The sequence below is a fragment of the Megascapheus bottae genome, chromosome X, assembly GCF_031878675.1.
Source record: "Megascapheus bottae isolate mThoBot1 chromosome X, mThoBot2.hap1, whole genome shotgun sequence".
Classification (NCBI taxonomy): domain Eukaryota; kingdom Metazoa; phylum Chordata; class Mammalia; order Rodentia; family Geomyidae; genus Megascapheus; species Megascapheus bottae.
The window spans coordinates 45564714-45582986 of record NC_143547.1 but is presented as its reverse complement, the minus strand read 5'-3'; the positions used below and the strand labels follow the sequence as shown (position 1 = coordinate 45582986).

Sequence of the window (18273 nt, the reverse complement as noted above, 5' to 3'; positions counted from 1 at the left end):
TTCTGTCCTTAAAGTTATTTTGATTTGCATTTCTCTTAAGGCCAGAGATCTCGAGCATTTCTTCATGTGTCCATTGGCCATTCTTATTTCCTATTCAGATAAGTCTCTCTTTAAGATTTTTGCCCACCTTTTAATGGGGGTGATTGTTTCTTTGAGGATTTGTTTTTGGGAGATTTTTTTTTTGCCTCTCCCAACTTGAGCTCAGGGCCTGTCCTTGGGCTTTCTCAAGGATAGAGTTCTATTATTTGAGGCAAAGCACCATTTCTGGCCTTTTCTTTGTGCTTGCTAGGCAAGCACTCTACCACTAGGCCAAACTCCTGGCCCGAGATTTAATTTTTTTAGTTGTAACTATATTTCAGATATGAGGCCTTGTCGGTTTTATGATCAAATTTCTTTTCTATAGTTTTCTACAGTTACAGAGTTTTCATTGGACAGATATTTTACTTGTTGTCTGAACTTGCTCCTAGGGATTTGATTTTTGTAATTATTTATTTTTTGTCAGTTGTCGGGCTTGAACTCTGGGCCTGGGTGCTGTCCCTGATCTCTTCAGCTCAAGGCTACTGCCCTACCCCAGTGCCTGGGTGTTGTCCCTGAGCTCTTCAGCTCAAGCTATCGCCCTACCCATGGAGCAGAAGTGCTACTTCCAGTTTTCTAGTGGTTATTTGGAGATAAGAGTCCTGTGATCTTTAGTGTCTGTGCTGGCTTTGAACTGTGATCCTCTGATCTCAGCTTCTTGAGTAGCTAGGATTATAGGTGTGAACCACCTGCCCAGCCAGATTTTTGTAATTATTTTAAGTCGATTTTTTGCCAGTCCTGGGCCTTGAAGTCAGGGCCTGGGCACTGTCCTTGGGCTTTCTCAAGGCTGCAGCTCTACCACTTGAGCCACAGCACCATTTTTGGCTTTTTATGTGTATATGTAGTACTGAGAAATCGAACCCAGGTCTTTGTGCATCCTAGGCAAGCACTCTACCACTAGGTTAAGAGGATATTTTCATCAGTCATGGGCCTTGAACTCTGGGCCTGGGTGCCATCCCTGAGCTCTTCAGCTCAAGGCTATTGCTCTACCCCTTGAGCAACAGTGCCACTTCTGATTTTCTGGTGGAATTTTGAAAATCTCTTTTTCGTAGTTTATTAGTGTATAGAAATATTAGTAAATTTGGAGGATGATTTTGTATCTTCAAATTTCACTGTCTATAACTTCTAGGAACATCTTCATTAGTCTCATTATGGTCTTTTTCTTTTCTTTTCTTTCTTTCTTTCTTTCTTTCCTTTTTTTTTTTGCTGTCAGTCATAGGGCTTGAACTCTGGGCCTGGGTGCTGTAACTGTGCTTTTCAGTTCAAAGCTAGAACTCTAGCACTTGACCCACAGCACCACTTCCAGGTTTTTTTTTCTTACTATGTAAGTTTCTTACTATCTAGTTTGTATAACTTTGATTTCTTACTTTTGCCTTATTTGTAAGGCTGCTAGTTTAATAAAAATGTTGACCATGGCATTTTATATTGTATTGTTCCTGAGTTTAGTGGGAAAACATTGTGTATAGTGTTAGTTAGCTGTAGATTTGTCATGTATAGTTTTTACTGGGTTGAGGTACATTCCTTTTGTACCTAATCCTAATTCACTAAAGTTTATATTGAGGGATTTTTTTAAAGTGTGCGTGTGTGTGTGTGTGTGTGTGTGTGTGTGTGTGTGTGTGTGTGTGTGTGTGTTTGACAGACCTGTGGCTTGAATTACGGTTCTCGGTGCTGTGTCTGAGCTATTTTGTACAATGATGTCATGCTACCACTTGAGCCACACACCCACTTAAGGATTTTTGGTAGTTTATTGGAGATAAAAGTCTCATGGACTTTTTTTCCCAGGCTGCTTTTGGACTAGATCTCAGCCCTCTGAGTAGCTAGGTTTGCAGGTATGATCCACCAGGGCCCATATTGGGAAACAGTGTCTATATTGAGATTTTTTTTAATCAGAAAAATATGCTGAATTTTATAAAATCATGATGATTATAGTCTAGGAGAGAGTTGATATGAAACAGATTTATACATGGTCATGGGAAAGATTAGGGCAGTATGGATGTGTCATTTGGAGTAGAGGGAAGGTGAGGATATAGAATGGGGAGAGGACTAAAGAGAAGACAAGTCTATGTGCCCAGACCACTGGGAATTTGAAGGAACTGTTGATGAAACGAGAAGCTCAAAGGACATGTCAGTGGTAAAGACCTTGTAAAGCCTTTGAACATCCACACTTTTCTGTGTAACTGAGATGTACAGAGATGTCCTAAGCTCACAGATCAGCTCTTTTTTTTACCGAGTCCTGGGGCTTGAACTTGGCCTGGGCACTGTCCGTGGACACTTGTTGCTCAAGGCTAGTGCTCTGCCAATTGAGCCACAGTGCCACTTCTGGCCTTTTCTGTGTATGTGGTACAAGGAATTGAACCCAGGTCTTTGTGAATAATAGGCAAGCACTCTACCACTAGGCTACACTCCTGGCCCTCACAGGTCATTTCCACATCTGAGAACTGGGGATTCTGTGTTTACCCAATGTCTTATACTTCCACAAAATATGGAAAAGGCAAACCTTCATGTGTGTTTTTCCCCACCTCTGGGCTGAATGTGTTCACCCACTTTCAATCACCCCATCAAATAGTACCATTCCTAATTTCATCCTTGAGCACTTCTATTTTCCAAAGTGTTATCATTCACAGTCCAGTAAACCTGCCTTATTTCCACAGTTATAGCATGCAGTTTTGGCCAAGTACGGTCAAAAAATTTTAAAAAATATTTTGAAAACAAAATTCTAAATTCTCACTTGCATTACACAGCTCAGTGGATGCAGAGACGTTCTCAGCCAGTCCCACATTATCATCAGTTGTGTTCAAATTGTTGTGTGATCTGCTGTTTCCTTTTGTTTAATTTTATGAAAATATCCTCCCCCAAAGCAAAAGCAAATGGTGCCTAAAGAACAAGATAAAAATTATGTGCTTACATTTAAGTGATAAAGTGAAAAGATTGGTTTTTTATTTTCTTCTAAAGGTGAAATGTCTTCCAAAGCATTTGGCCAAATGCACTGAAAGGAATTTTTTAAAAGAAAGAAGAAAATGTAGCTTTTGTGAAACAGAGGCTTAAAGCACAAACAGAAAGCTTAGGGTGAAGCCCGGTATGGTGATAAATGGCTTAATCTTAGTACTCAAGAAGCTTCAAGCAGAAGAATCAAGAGGTTGAGGCCAGCTTGGACTATGCAGGGAGAGTCAAAATGGAAGGAAGGAACAAAGGAAAGCTGGAAAATAGGGTACTGTAGAGATTTGGCAAAAGAGATAAATCAAAGTCAAACCAAGAAAATTTCAAAATAATTGTGGTAATCAACATAAACTAATTACAGTTTAAATGAAAGGAAAAATTAAGGAAGTATCCTGAGTATAGAAAGCAAGCCATACCAAATGAAAATGGTAAGGAAAGTAATAGTAAGGGATGAAAAGCAATTTTTTTTCTCTAGCTTTACAGAGTTCCTAGTTGAGCTTGCATCTTGTCACAAAAGATAGATTAGCAAAAGAAAAGCAAAATGAAGCTTATCAACATACTTGTTCTGTATACATACATGTACGCGCATATATATATATATATGTTACTCCACATTCTTTTCTTTTTTCTTTTTTTTAATAGTCCTAGGCTTAAACTCTGGTCCTGGAGGCTGTTCCTAAGTTTTTTGCTCAAGGACAGCTCTCTGCCACTTGAGCCACAGCAGCACTTCTGACTTTTCCTGGGTAGTTTATTGGAGATAAGTCTTATGGACTTTTCTGCCTGGGCTGTCTTTGAAATATGATCCTTAGATCTCAGCCTCATGAATACTTAGGATTATAGCTGGCACTTGGCTTTGTTCTCTCTCTCTCTCTCTCTCTCTCCCTCCCTCCCTCCCTCCCTCCCTCCCTCTCTCTCTCTCTCTCTCTCTCTCTCTCTCTCTCTCTCTCTCTCTCTCTCTCTCTCTCTCTCACACACACACACACACACACACACACACACACAACTAAATGTACATAAATCAGGCATCTTCAGTATAGTGCTGACAACATCTGGGCATCCTGAATGTTTGAAGATTTCTCCTAACAATGATAAAAACGTGCTCTATAACCCCGTAGGCTTTCAGTGATTATAACTTGCTTGCCTGCCTGCTTGTCTGCCTTCTTTTCATTATACCTTCCTTCCTTTCTACCTTCCTTTCTTGAACTGTTACAGGACTGAGATCTAGAAATCTAGGTAACTGGTTTTCAAACCCAGCTCTGCCATTAGAATTAGAATGTGCATACATATGTGACTTCATTCATGGCTTTTCCACTCTGGGTCTCCTTCCTTTTCCACAAAATAAAAATCTTAAACCAACTGAATTTTAAGATCCTTTTTAGTAATTGGACGGTTGACCAATGGATTTGGAAAATAGCCAATATCTGCTTGATTAAGTGATATTCTTATATCTGTAGGACAGTATTTCGGAAATAGCTGTGGTCTGCAGATGTCATTGAAAGATAACCATTGATCCAATGCTGCTACTCCAGGCTTATTTTCTCCCTTACCCATTTTTCTAGTATGCCTATCTCCCCAGAAGGGTGAAATGATCCAGCCTGACTGTTCTACTCCGATAGAAGCAGGTCTTTATTACAATGCCAGTCATTTTTAGGTACAAAAGGACATCCAGATCCAGAGATGAGCCAGCCTCAGCAGGTACTCTATGGTACTCAGATCTAGTCTCAAGCACTGCTGACTTGTGTGGTTCTCCACGTCAACTACTGGCACTCTTAGTTTGCGTCTAGCAGCTCTAGAAGGATGACAAGGATAGTGGATGAATTCGATTTCCCGTCCACTTAATAAATTTTCAAAGAGGATGGTGTACTCCAGCCTCAGAAGGTTGCTTTTGGAATTTTCTCCCAATATTAGATGAAGCCAAGTATCTTGGGTAGATTTCTCTGTGAAGAATTTCTAAAACCTTTTTGTTAGGCTCAGTGAAACTGTGGGGAACTTTGGTAGATAGCACAACTTAGAAAATATTGTCATACTATTATTGCTATGTTGGCAACTGGTATATAGTGCTACTGGATACACCAGTTACGTGTGATCTGCAAGTAAGGATGTTCTTTTTTTTCAGCTGTAGGACTTGAACTCAGGGCCTGAGCCCGGTCCTTGAGCTGTTTTGTTCTAGGCTGGCAATTCTGCCACTTCTGGTTGTCTGGTGGTTAATTGGAGACACAAGTCTCACAGACTTTCCTGTCCTGACTGACTTCAAATGGTAATCCTCAGATCCCACTCTCCTGAATAGCTAGGATTACAGGTGTGTGCAACTGATACCTAGCTGGCTTTTTTTTTAACCTTTAAGTAGTTGTACAAAGAGGTTATCAGGGCTGGCCCTTGGTTCAATTCCTCAGTACCATATAAATAAAAAAGCTGTAAGTGGTGTGGTGGCTCTAGTGGTATAGCTCTAGTCTTTAGCCAAGAGAGGCTCAGGGACAGTGTCCAGGCCCTGAGTTCAAGCCCCGGACTGCCCACCCCCAAAAGGAGGTTAGTATTCAAGTATGGACTTTTTAAATTCCTAACAGATGGTAAAAGGGAGATTTAAAAATACATTGTTATTGTATTGTTATTGTTAAGGTGCTATTGTTATTAGTAAGGTGTGATGAAGAGGGGTTACCACTTCATAAGTCAGGTAATAAGTGCAATTATTTTTGGACAATGCCACCCCTCTTTTTGTTTTCCTCCAGTTTCATCCTCCCAACCTTGCTCACAAGAGATATAGTTCATTTTCCACATAGTGTCTACTGACTACCATGCCTGCATTTGTTCATCCTTGAAATGGAGGTTCTTAAAGGCCAAAAGATTGTTCGCACAAAAACGTAAGAAAAGGGGGCCAGGAATTTGGATTAGTGGTAGAGTGCTTGCCTAGCATGCACGAAGACCCGGGTTCGATTCCTCAGTATCACATACATAGAAAAAAGCCAGAGTGGTGCTGAGGCTCAAGTGGTAGAGCTCTAGTCTTGACAGTGCTCAGACCCTGAGCTCAAGCCCAAGACTACTAAAAACAAAACAAAACAAAACAAAACATAAGAAGAGGTATCAATGTGTGAGAAGTAATGCACCTACTATCTGGCAAATGTAACTGTAACCCCTCTATACATTACCTTGATAAAAAAAAATAAAATGAAAAAAGAAACAAACAAAAAAGAGACTCACTGCCTTTCTTGCCTGGACTGGCTTTGAAGTACAATCCTCAGATCTCAGACTTAGGAGTAGCGAGTATTATAGGCATGAGTTTTTAAAAACTTCAGTTGTTCTGTCAAGTTTAGAAAAAAATGTAGCCTGGTTTACTATGTTGAATTGGCATTGTACCTAATTCTGCTATACTTGTCTGGAAGCAAGCATTTTTTTCATTTGTACAGACTAATGTATTATATTAAATATATAGTTGTGTATGTGGGTTTGACTACAGAAACAAAGTATTTTCTACATTAAAAAAAGGAAGGGGGGAAAACAAAATGAGGGGAAGAGGTGGGAGGAGGGAAATGGGGACAAAAAGATGAGAAGGGGTATCAATGTGTGTGAAGTAATGCTCCTTCTATCTGGCGAATATAACTGTAACTCCTCTATTAATTACATAATATATATTAATAATATATAATAGGATTGTTTAGTTGTACAAGACGTGGCCATTTAACAAAGAAGTTTATGAATGCAATACATCTTGATCAATGTCACCTCTTTCAACATTCTCACACATTCCCCCCCACCCACATGTTACTTCAGTCTTCTGAGTTTTGTAGGATATACACTGGATTCTTGTCCACATTTCCCCATCTTCTCCTCTTCATTTGTCCACCCCTTTCTCCTTGCTCTCATGCCAGCCTTTTTGGGAAATGCTTTCTGGTATTTTATGTTGCTGAACTTTGACTTTGCTGTCCTAAGGAGGTACACTATTTGAGTTCTCCCTTGAACCTATCATGTTTCTTTTTCTTTACAGGCGTGGGGCTTGAACTCAGGACCTGGGCACTACCCTTGAGCTTTTTCAAGGCTAGCACTCTACTACTTGAGCCACGGCAGCACTTCTGGCTTTTTCTGTGTATGTGGTAGTGAGGAATTGAGCCCAGGGCTTCGTGCATACTAGGCAAGCATTCTACCACTAGGCCACACTCCTGGCTGAATCTACCATATTTCAATGTATGCCCATACTACCCTGAGCACGCCTGATCTTGTCTGATGCCAGAAGCTATGTAGAATCGGAGCCTGGTGAGTACTGGAGTGAGGGACAAAATGTCTTTATAGAATGTTACATAGATTTGTTATTTAGTAAATTATAATGATATTCCTTGATCAGAAGAGTCTCCCGGAATGCTTAGTACCTTCTAATCTTTAATACAAAATTTTCCATGCAATAGCAAGGTTGGTAAGTAGACTAAGATACCTCAAAGAGAGTCAAGATGGATGGTTTTAAGAAGTTGCAGCAGAAGCCAGGAATGGGAGGGAAATGGGGTTGATATTCTTGAAAGGAAAGGCTTAAAATCCGGGATCTTTTAAAAAGGTTAAGGATTTTTTTTTCTAGTCGTTTCTAAGGGAGTTACACCATGTATTAGCTATTGTTTTCAGCACTGGCACTAAATTCACACTCCTATTTGGTGGACTTTTCTTTGGTGGAAAGAGCACTGGTAGAGTTAAAGAACACAGGAAAAGGCAGTTATTATTCTGATTACAGGGAAAGGTAACAAGTTGTTTCAGGACCCTCTAGAGAGAGAGTGTGATATAAATCATCTTCTCCAGGGGAGAGTGCCTGCTTAACATGAACGAAGCCCTGTGTTGGATTCCTTGGTACCACATACACAGAAAAGGGCAGCAATGGCTCTGTGGCTCATGTGGTAGAACGCTAGCCTGAAAAAAGCCCAAGGACAGTGCTCAGGCCTTGCGTTCAAGCCCCAGGACTGGCAAAACAAAAACAAAAACAAAAAAAAAAAAACTGGTGGCTCATGCCACCAGTATAAGCTTGAAACATAAGAATTAGTTTGAAGCCAGCCCTAGCAGATGAATTTGTGAGATTTTTATTTTCAATTAACCAGGAAAAAGCCAGAATTAAAGGTCAAGGGTTTAGGGCACCCATCCTTAAATGAAAAAGCCAAGTAATAGTGCAAGGCCCTGACTTCAAGCCCCAGAAGTAATACACAGAAAACAACTTTCCCTACTTCCAAAAAGCCTTCTTCCTCTAATGTCTACCAGCTTGGATAGTCTTAATGACGGAGGTGGAGTCTTTCATTCTTTGCACACATTTATTGAATTATTCTACAGAGCCCAGCATTTACTACTGGGGATTCACAAATACGCAAGGTAGTCACAATAAATAAAGTTTCAAGAGAACAATATACATACACAAGTCCAAGAGTGGGGATATAATAGAGAGTGAGGGTGGTGGTGATTAACTCTGAGTGGGCAGAGGGAAGGTTTCACAGAAGAAAGGGCATCTGGTAGAGGGAACACATTTTTTTTTCAAGAGGAAAATTGGGAGAGTGGCAGTCAGAAGCTAGATATATGAAGATGTGTATGGATAAAAGATGTGGTACTTTAGAAGTTTGAAATGAGGTAGAGCTAAATTTAAAATCCAATTCTGAAGAAGCATGGACTTTATCTACATTAGCCAATTTCAAGTGTTGGGTAGATCCATGATTGAGAGATTATTTGACGTCAATGTAAATGACAATGACACAGAGTAGGATCTGTTCAGCCAGTGAAGGGACTGTGGATATTATTTAGAGGAGAAACACCGAGGAACAGAAAAAGGACTATGGAGTCTGGGAGGAAAAGGCTAATATAAGAGATGTTTTGGAGGTAGCATCGACAGGACCTGTTGGTAAAGGCCAACTGGTGGGGAACCCCTTGATGTTAACATTGTTAAAAGGGGTGCCAAGATATCAAAACCCTTGACAGTACTTGTCAGGCTCATTTTCCGGCAGACTGAGGTCCCATGTGTGAGGAGAATGCACCTATAGGGTTCCTGAGCTGACCTTGGAACCTGAGCTAACTATAGGAAAGGGTACTTGGACTTAGTCTTAGAAGGGATCAATTTCTTTTTAAAAATGTAAATTAAAGTTATGCAAATGAAGTGTAAATTGGGATAGATCACATTGAAAGCCAGGTTACTTAAGTAGGAAGGAAAGAAGGGCTCTGAGAGGTTAAATGTGGTTTGGGGAAAAAAAAACAGTGGTCTTGGGGGTGATGGTAGGATTTTAAGAAAGGGTGTCCTGAGCGGGAAAGACTATTCTTTCTTTCCTATTCCATCCCCTGAATCAGTTTGGCCAGAGCCTGAAAGTGATCATCCACTTGGAAAAGAGGATCACAAGTATCCATCAGCAAAGGCCAGAGCACATTCTAGGTCATCTTAAAAGATCATGTCAACTTTCCTAGCCCGGTAGGGAAAGATTGAATGGGCACACAAATGAGGAATACGAATGAAAGTAGGGCAATGGGACGGAAGGCCATCTGGAGGGAGAATATGAGGCTCAAGGAAGATTGGAATGAGATGAATGGGTAGCTCTTTGAACTTAGGCAGTGGGGAAGGATTATAGTACTTTTCTCTCAACTTACTCCTCTTAAGGGAATAAAGGGATCTCAGTCCCTCTAAGGATCATTGTGGTCAGTGGGAGATCTGGATCGCTTAGAAGGCCACCATCGGGTAGCAGAACACAGCAGGGAAAACCCTGCAGTCAGGCATCGATTTGTGCCCTCTCTGGCTCTGCTTGCTGAGCAGGCACCTCTGACAACTTCCTGGTCTGTACCATCTACCTCTTCCTCTTGAACAATGAGACTTTCTGGTGCCTTGGATCCATCTTTGAGGTGTTTTTGTTTTAGCGCTTGTTGGCTTGGTTCCTTGGGGCGAACAGTACGTTCGGATGATGAGAGAGAAAGGTTGCTTGGCTTGGCTCGCTTCTTGACTGGCTCAGGCTGCTTTTCGGATGGCTTGTACTGTGGCTTGCTTAGCTCATCTGGTCCATGTGGTCCCTTACTCTGCTCTTCAGCTGGCTTGGCCTGGGCCCCAATCAGCTCACCTGATGTCTTAGATGCTTGGGCCTGCAGCTTAGTATACTGTTCAACTTGCTCTACAGCTAAATTGGCCTGATCCATCTCTACTTCATAGCTTACATCCTGCATATTGGCTGGCTCAGCTAGCTTCTTTGTCTGTACTTCAGTCAGCTCAACCTGCACTTCTATTTGCCCCACATCTGCCTTAGTTTCCACCTTTGATGGTTGAACTTGCTGCTTCTCTGGCTTAGTCTGTTCTTTCCCTACCTTAACTGGCTCTTCAACTGCTTTAGCCTGATCTTCCACAGCCTTGACATGCTTCTGCATGAACTTATCTTGCACTCGAGCTGGTTTGGGGTCTACCTTAGCCTGTCCTTTACGTGCTCTAGCTTGGACTTCAGCCTTTGCCTGGGATGGTGCAGACCATACTTCAGTGAGATCAGCTTGCCCTTTGGATGACTTGTCTTGGACCTTGGCCTGTTCATCAGCAGCTCTGGGTTGCTTCTTGGCTACTTTGCCTTGCTCCTTGGCTGGTTCAATGTGCTTCTCTTCTGCTTCAGTTGTTGTTCCTACCTTTCCCTTAGCTGCCTCATGACGTGGTTTCATCAGTTCACCTATAAACTCTTCTTGCTTCTTTGCAGGCTTCACCTGGGTCTCAACTTGCCCCCTGGCCTGCCTCTCAATTTCTTCATCCTGCTCCATCAATTCTGGAATCCTTGTCTCAGCCTGTGCCTTTAATACTTTGGGCCACATTTTAATGGGTTCAACATGCAGGCGAGTTGGCTTGGTTTGTGTCTCAAATGGTTCAGCCAGTGATAGAATTTTCTTAGATTTTGCCTTGAATGGTCTTGTCTGCGCCTTAACTGGCTCAGGCAGTGACAAGGACATTTTGACCTTGGCATTGGATGAGTCACCTACTACATCAGGCAGTTGAGGGAATGATGGCCCTAGCTTCATTTTTGCCTTAAGTGATTTGGCTTGAACCTCAACTGGTTCAGCTAATGCCAGAGCCATCTTTGCTTTTGCCTTGGCCTTGGCCTTGGGTGGCTGTGGCTTTGTCTTGGCAAGCTTGGCCTGTACTTGAGCTAGCATAGTCTTTGCATCAGTTGGTTCAGCCTGTGCTTCAACACCTCCACGTGGGGCATTGACCTCATAAGCAAGACCAGTCTGTGTGGCTGTTGGTTGGATCTGCTTCTTCATCTTTCCCTGAGATGACTGAGCTTGGACCTCTGCCAGTGTAGGCACAGCCTCCAGCTCAGCCTCCTTCTGAGTTTTTTGGTCTTCATCTTCCTGAAGCTGTATTTCATAATATCCTGTGAGAGCCCTCATCACTGCAAATAGAGATTAAAGCAGCATGAGTTAGTTGCAAACAGCAAATGGGAACAGAGATGTCACAATAATTTGCCTATTCCCTATCAAACTAGTTGGGGATAGACCATGCCTGAGCCCCCATAAATTTGCCATCTTTTCCCCTATGCTTTCAGCAATGAACTCTTCTCCTATATGACTACCCATTCTTTCCTTAGAAAATCTGGGAAAGGGATCTTAGAAACCTTTTTTTTTGGTGGATCCCAACCCAGACCCCTAAAGAAGCAGCACAGGGAGTGGGCGGGGACAGTTTCCAATATTGCAATAGGACAGGCGGAAATTGCACATTTGTCCACAATAAGACTGTACTGCAAGCTTCACTGAAATATTGATTTTTGTTTTGCTTAGAAGCACAGGTTATCTCATGTTGATCCGAGGCTCTGACTGGCAGTTATGTGTCTTTGAGTAATGAAAAAGCGGGAAATTGGATTATTAATAAATGTAGCCTTTTCGGTAGACAAAAATCTTTCCAAACATGAGTCCCAAAAGACAACAAAATGATGAATAAGGTTCTGGATGGTGGAGAAGTTGGGATCCACATGCATGGGTCACCCACTCCCACTGTGAGGAGGAAATAATAGCCACCAAGGCCTAGACTGTTTTGGAGATATGCTTTAGTTTACACAGCGTCCTTCTCAAAAAACAGTAAAGCCCTGAGCAAAGTGTCATCGTGTCACTCATAACCTGGTTATTTTCAACTTGTGTGGTTCAACCTCCTGAGATTTCTTCCTTGATATTACAAATGGATGCCTTTAACAGCAACTCAAAGCAGAAGCATTAGCATTGAAACGCCCAACTGAGGGAGCCAGCTATTTGCTTCTCTGCGATCTCTTACTCTGCCAAAGGTGCCTTGGAAGAACTCTAGGGCTCAGAAAATACAGGTGAAAATCCATATGCCCCACCCATCTCAACCTGCCCTCACTGATAATGGCAGTTAATACACTTGTATTCCCAAATGCTTTTTCTCCTCAGATCACACCTCATCAAGGTTCAGTGATCAAGGTTATAGATATCCTGAACTTTCCAGAACCCCAATACAAAGGCTAGTGCTTAGACATCTCAGTAGTGGATTTCAGCTGTGTCTCTTCTTGCTCCTGTCTGAATCCCTCAGCAAGGAGAGAGCTTAGAGCTAAGGAAAGCTGCTTTAAAGTTGCCTGGGAGGCAAGAAGTAGAGAAGAAATCTTCCTAGTGCCAGCTTCTTTTCTATCTCTCTCCACTTTCCAGATACTTCTGAAGCTTTCCAAAGCTTTATTCACCCAAACTCTACACTGTTTTGCCTTTCACTTAACCCTCCAACTAAACTGTGAGTTTCCTGTGGGGCAAGCAAAATGTGTAGCCCATTTTTATATCCCTATTTATCTGACACATTATAGATAGGATATAGAACACTGAAAATTTAATATGTTGTCTAGTCTTATTCTCCTGCTAACACTGGCCATTTTGCAAGATACTCTACCCCCACAACACATATTCCAGCTTTCCGGTATTTGCTTTGTTAAAATGTAAATTAGTTGTTCATTGGAATTACAACATTAGACTCTTCCCCTGAATATACCATACTTAGGTTAGTTTGTCTGTATATATTCATAAGATCCTTGTAACTTTTCATTTATTCATTCACAGCAGTCTCTTACAGGAAGGCAGTTTGGAAACAGTGAAAAGGCCAGAGCTGACTTGCTTTTTATTATGTTCATGCTGGCAGCCTGCATTGCAGTAGGCACATGGAAACTCATCCACTTAAAATCCCCACCTGGCTGGACACTGCTGGCACATGTCTATAATCCTAGCTACTCAGGAGGCTGAGATCTGAGAATCATGGTGAAAAGTCAACCCAGGCAGGAAAGTCCATGAGACTCTTATCTTCAATTAACCAACAAAAAGCCACAAGTGGAGCTGTGGCTCAAATGGTAGAATTCTAGCCTCAAGCAAAAGAATCTCAGGAACAGTGAGTTCAAGCCCTAGGACCTACTTAAAAAATCCCTACTTAGACTTCTGTACAGGGCCCATTTATCCACATTTCTCAGTCTAGGACACTGAGGCTCAATGAGATGATGACATTTACCCAAGGCAAGCCATGTACTGACTAATGTACTGAGAAGGCAAATAGGATAATGACTGTCCATCAGGAAAAAAGGATCAAAAGGAGGCATCAAAGTATCAGTATGAGACTATGAAAAATAGAAATGGTAGACTGAGAGGGCAGATTGCTAAACCTTACTCTTGAGAATGAGCTAAATGGGCTCAGGATTTAGCATAGGACATACATGCACCCCTACCTGGTGTAGATATCTGGGCTACATAAGTGTATCCCATCTCTTTATATGAAAAGATGCTTTTTGACTTTCTCTGGCCTAACTTGAGGCCCCAGGGCTGACACCTGCTGTGATACCAAACTCCCAGAACTCCTGTAGCTGCTGCCTGTAGATTCCTGTTTTCTATTCCTAGCTTTCTGCCGATTGGACCAGAGGCTTTTGCAAGGCTGAAACCTCCATTTACCTGGGTCACAGTCCTTTTGTATTATGTCACTATTGGGTCTCACTTTTGGAGGCAGTTGTGGGTTTTCCCAATTGCTCACATGTGTGCAGGAAAGGCTCAGAGAAGGGATGGGCCTTTTCCAAGCTCCCTGAGTGACAGGGAAGAATTAGAACCCAGATGTGCTCTCCTGGATCCTATGCTAGAGCTTTTATGCAGCACATTATATGTTGAAAACTAAGTTCCCAGGTTCCCCTAAGCTTGAGGGACATCCTCATACCTGGCCTCTCGGCAGCATAACTGGCACTTTCAGCTTGTGCTCTCCGTAGCAGTAAGGGAATATCTTCTCCAAAGATTTCTAGAGTATTTTCAATCAGGAACTGAACCAGTTCTGTAACCTGAGAACAATAAAGGCCAAGTCAGAGAATGTGTCTAATGGAGAATTGAACTGTGAAGAGGCTGTTTAAAAATTGGTGACTAGGGCCTGGAGTTGTTGTCTAGTGGTAGAGTATCTACCAAGCATGCATGAAGCCCTGGGTTTGATTCCTTGGTACCACAGGCACAGAAAAAGCTGGAAGTATGGGGCCGGGAGTTTGGTCTAGTGGTAGAGTGTTTTACCTAGCATGCACGAAGGCCCGGGTTCAATTCCTCGGTACCACATAAATAGAACAAGCCGGAAGTGGTGCCGAGGCTCAAGTGGTAGAGGTCTAGCCTGGAAAATGTCCAAGTACAATGCTCAGGCCCTGAGCTCAAGCCCAGGACTGGCAAAAAGAAAGAAAGGAAAAGCCGGAAGTGGTGCTAGGGCTCAAGTGGTAGACCGCTAGGCTCGAGAAAGCTCAAGGAAAGTGCCCCAGTTCAAGCCCCAGGACTTGCAGAAAAATTGGTGACTAGCTGGGTGCTGGTGGCTTGAGCCCATAATCCTAGCTACTCAGGAGGCATGAAAATCTGTGAGACTCTTATCTGCAATTAACGGGCAAAACCCAGAAGTATAGATGTGGTAATGTGCCAACTTTGAGCAAATATGCCAAGTAAGATCAAAAGGCCCTGAGATGAAGCCTCCCTGCTGACACACACAAAAAATTGATCACTCTGATTTCTATTAGCTCAAATCTAAGCTTCTTAGCCTGGAGGGCCTGGAATCCCAGAACAAAATAAGTCTGAGAAGATATTTCAATAAACACACGACATTTCCAATACATTTATAATTCCCATTTGACTGAACAAAAATGGAACCAGAAAAGTGACTTAGCTAAGGTCATAGTCAATGATTGGCACCGTTTTCTACATAATAGTGATTCCTTTGTGAAATATTGGCCAAGAAGTGTCTTCTCTGTGCCTGGAGCCAGGTGAGGAATTGGAAATCCAGGAGAATAAGACTTGCCTTTAGGAACTTGATCTTTTGCTAGTGTTCATAAAATAATAATTTTCTTTCTTTTGTATTTGGCTAGGGCTTTTTTTTGCCAGTCTTGGTGCTTGAACTCAAGGCCTGGACACTGTCTCTGTGCTTCTTTTGCTCAAGGCTAGCACTCCACCACTTAAGCCACAGTGCCACTTTCAGCTTTTTCTCTTTATGCAGTATTGAGGAATTGAACCCAGGACTCCACGCATGCTAGGCAAGCACTCTTACCACTAAGCTATATTCCTAGCTCCCAGGCTATAGATGTTTAAATCTCTTTTTATGCTTGCCACACATATCCCAGGCACAGATTTAAATTATTTCATTTTAATTTTAACTTTTGGAAACAAGGATTCACCTTGTAGCCCATACTGGCCTTTAGCTCTGAACTCTGCTTTGGCCTCCTGAGTGGTGGTATTACCATATCCAGACTTAAGTTCTGTGTTAGAGATAAAGAAATTAAGGCTAAGTGGGGCCAAGTGCCTTTACAGGCCTTAAACCACTAGGAGGATTGGCCCCAGGCATTTCATGACACAGTACAAGGGATTTCTCTGTACAGAAGAGAAACTTGTAGGGCGCAGTATAGAGAAGAGTAGAGAGAGGCCTCTGTACCTTGCCCATGTTCTTGCTCTCATCCTCTGGTCTTTTAGGATTTGGTAACCACAGCAAGTTAGGTGCGACACATAGGGCTAGGTTGAAGGCTGTCATCTGGTTTTCTTCAGAGTTGGCCACAATGTGGCCCAGGACACCAAAGAGGTACTTGAGCAGTAGGCGGTTACCTTCTGGAAGCTGAGCTACCAGTCTAGATGAGCAGGAGACATTGAAAGATAGAGGAATGGCAGTTCAATGTGTGTATGCCCATCTCTGGCGCAGTAGGAGAGATAGTCATGCAAGTTCTGTTTCCCTTGGTGAGTGGATAATGTTAGAGTATTAGTGCTTACTGGATCCCCGGGGAATCTTCTCACCTTCCTTACTATACAGTAGTGGGATGATATGAAATCCAAAGAAGGGGAATCACTTGTTGAAAGGCACATAGTTGATTTGGGGCAGAGCTTGCAACAAAACCATATATAATGCATGAGGGACCCAGACTGAAGAATATGTGAAGAATTGAGAACTGATACTCCCCCATCCTCCTTCCCCTCCTGTTTGTTGCCTGTTTCGTCACATTGCACAGCTGTTACTCTCCCTCCTCAAGTGGCAGACATGAGCCCTGAAGCAGGAATCTTACCTCTGGAGAGAATGGACTTTCTGCTGGCTTGTGCGTCCCTGAATTGCTGTCATCCACTGGCTATGCATGCCTGAGGATAGCACGCTGTCAGGAATGTTGCGCAGGAATTCCTGGATGAAATTCATTCTTATGAAATACACATCTCCTGGATCTGGGCCTATACCCATTAAGGGACAACTGATGGAGAAACAGATTCCTATCTCACCCATGCTGTACATGCTGCCATACCCACTCGAGGATATGAGGCTTGGTTTAGTCAATAATATTAACGTATCTGAACAGCTCTAATGAGGGTCAAGACCATGTGACTAGGGTAGTAATATTGGTCCTAGGGTATGTTGGTTTCTTTCTGTCATCCCTTTGAACTTGATAGGTATCCGTGGATAGACTTACGGTCAAGACAGATGCAGCCACAAATACTGATTCTCCAGCCATGGACACCGGGGCCCCAGAATTCAGCTTTTCTTTTATCTCCTTGCAAGCCTTAGCATTGGCTGAGCGGCGGAAAATGCCAGCAGTGGTTGGTCCTTCCTTGTATAATAACATCAGCATTTCCTAAGGAGATCCAGAGATGTCTGAGCAGGCCCCTCAGTGGCCAATTCACAAGGTTTCCTTGGGCATGAGTGTCTACTTCTCCTATATGCTCTAGTTTCCCATATACCTCATATCTGTAGGGGTCCCTAGTCTTGCCTTTTACCTATTATAGAGCTCTATCTCTAATCTCCTAGGCAAGCATCTTACCTTTACCACATGATTCCATTATCCGTCTACCTGTGTATCTATGCATCTGTGTAGCTGTCCATCTTTCTGTTTTATTGTTGGTAGTACTGAGGACTGAATTCAGGGACCAGTGCTTGCTCAGCATGCACTCTGCTACTTGAGAAACATCTCCAGTCCATCCCTTTCTTTTCTTAGTCACATGATCATAATGGTAGCAAGTCAGATATTGTGACAGTCTAGTGGACTGTGTGATGGGAAGGAGGCATATAATGATGCACACCAAAATACATCCTAAAAGCAGTTGTCTATATCAGCTAAGCATTTGTTTAGTACAAGGTTAAGCTCTTGCTTAAGATATTTGTGCACTACTGGTGCCACCCCATTGGATAAGCCTTTTAAGTGGGAAGCATGGGAATTAAAGATGCTGTGTTAGGATTGGTAGGGCGCACATGTGTGAGGGAGTTGATCAAAAACAGCGTTGAAATCTTAATCACCTGGGACTTTTTTTTTTCAGTTAAGAGATGTTTATTCTGGGGTTTTCTGTCCTGGCTTATAGCAATAGATTCTGTTTCCATTGAGCCAGTCATTATGTCCTCTAATCTTCTCTGAAGTTTCTTTTTTTTATTGTAATTAGTAAAAGGGTTACATGATATTTGCCAGATAGAAGGTGCATTAATTCACATACATTGATACCCTTTCACATGTCTTGGTACCCGTTTCCCTCTCCCCCCCGCACCCCCCACCCGTCTTGGTTTTCCCCCCTTCCCTATCAAATTTCAAATATCCAAATACAAATAAGTTCAATATATCAGATAACAAAGTGAGATACTATACCAATATGAGATAACCAAGGGACAGCAAAGGAGATGAGAAACAACATAGTACATTAAGGACAACAATCATTCATTATATGGTTTTTGTTTCACTATCCTGGAGATCCTTTCAATTAGCTTCACATTATATGTCCTTATGTATCAAGATTTTGCTCTATTGCAAATCTCTGCTAGTAGAGCCCAAGGTTTCTACTGATTATGACGAATGAGGGAAACCATTG

The 18273-nt window shown here is 42.3% G+C and overlaps 1 protein-coding gene across 1 annotated transcript in view; it reads right to left on the bottom strand.

The window, feature by feature from the left end:
* Positions 1-9630: 9630 nt before the first annotated feature.
* Positions 9631-18273, bottom strand: part of LOC150040981 (uncharacterized) — a 50399-nt gene continuing 41756 nt past the window's right edge. Inside the window, exons 12-16 of the mRNA XM_090327110.1 lie at positions 16893-17054; positions 16500-16609; positions 15881-16070; positions 14153-14270; positions 9631-11363 (exon numbers count right to left, since the gene is read on the bottom strand). Coding sequence (XP_090183236.1) covers positions 9631-11363; positions 14153-14270; positions 15881-16070; positions 16500-16609; positions 16893-17054 — 2313 coding nt within the window. The remainder of the gene's footprint in view (positions 11364-14152; positions 14271-15880; positions 16071-16499; positions 16610-16892; positions 17055-18273) is intronic.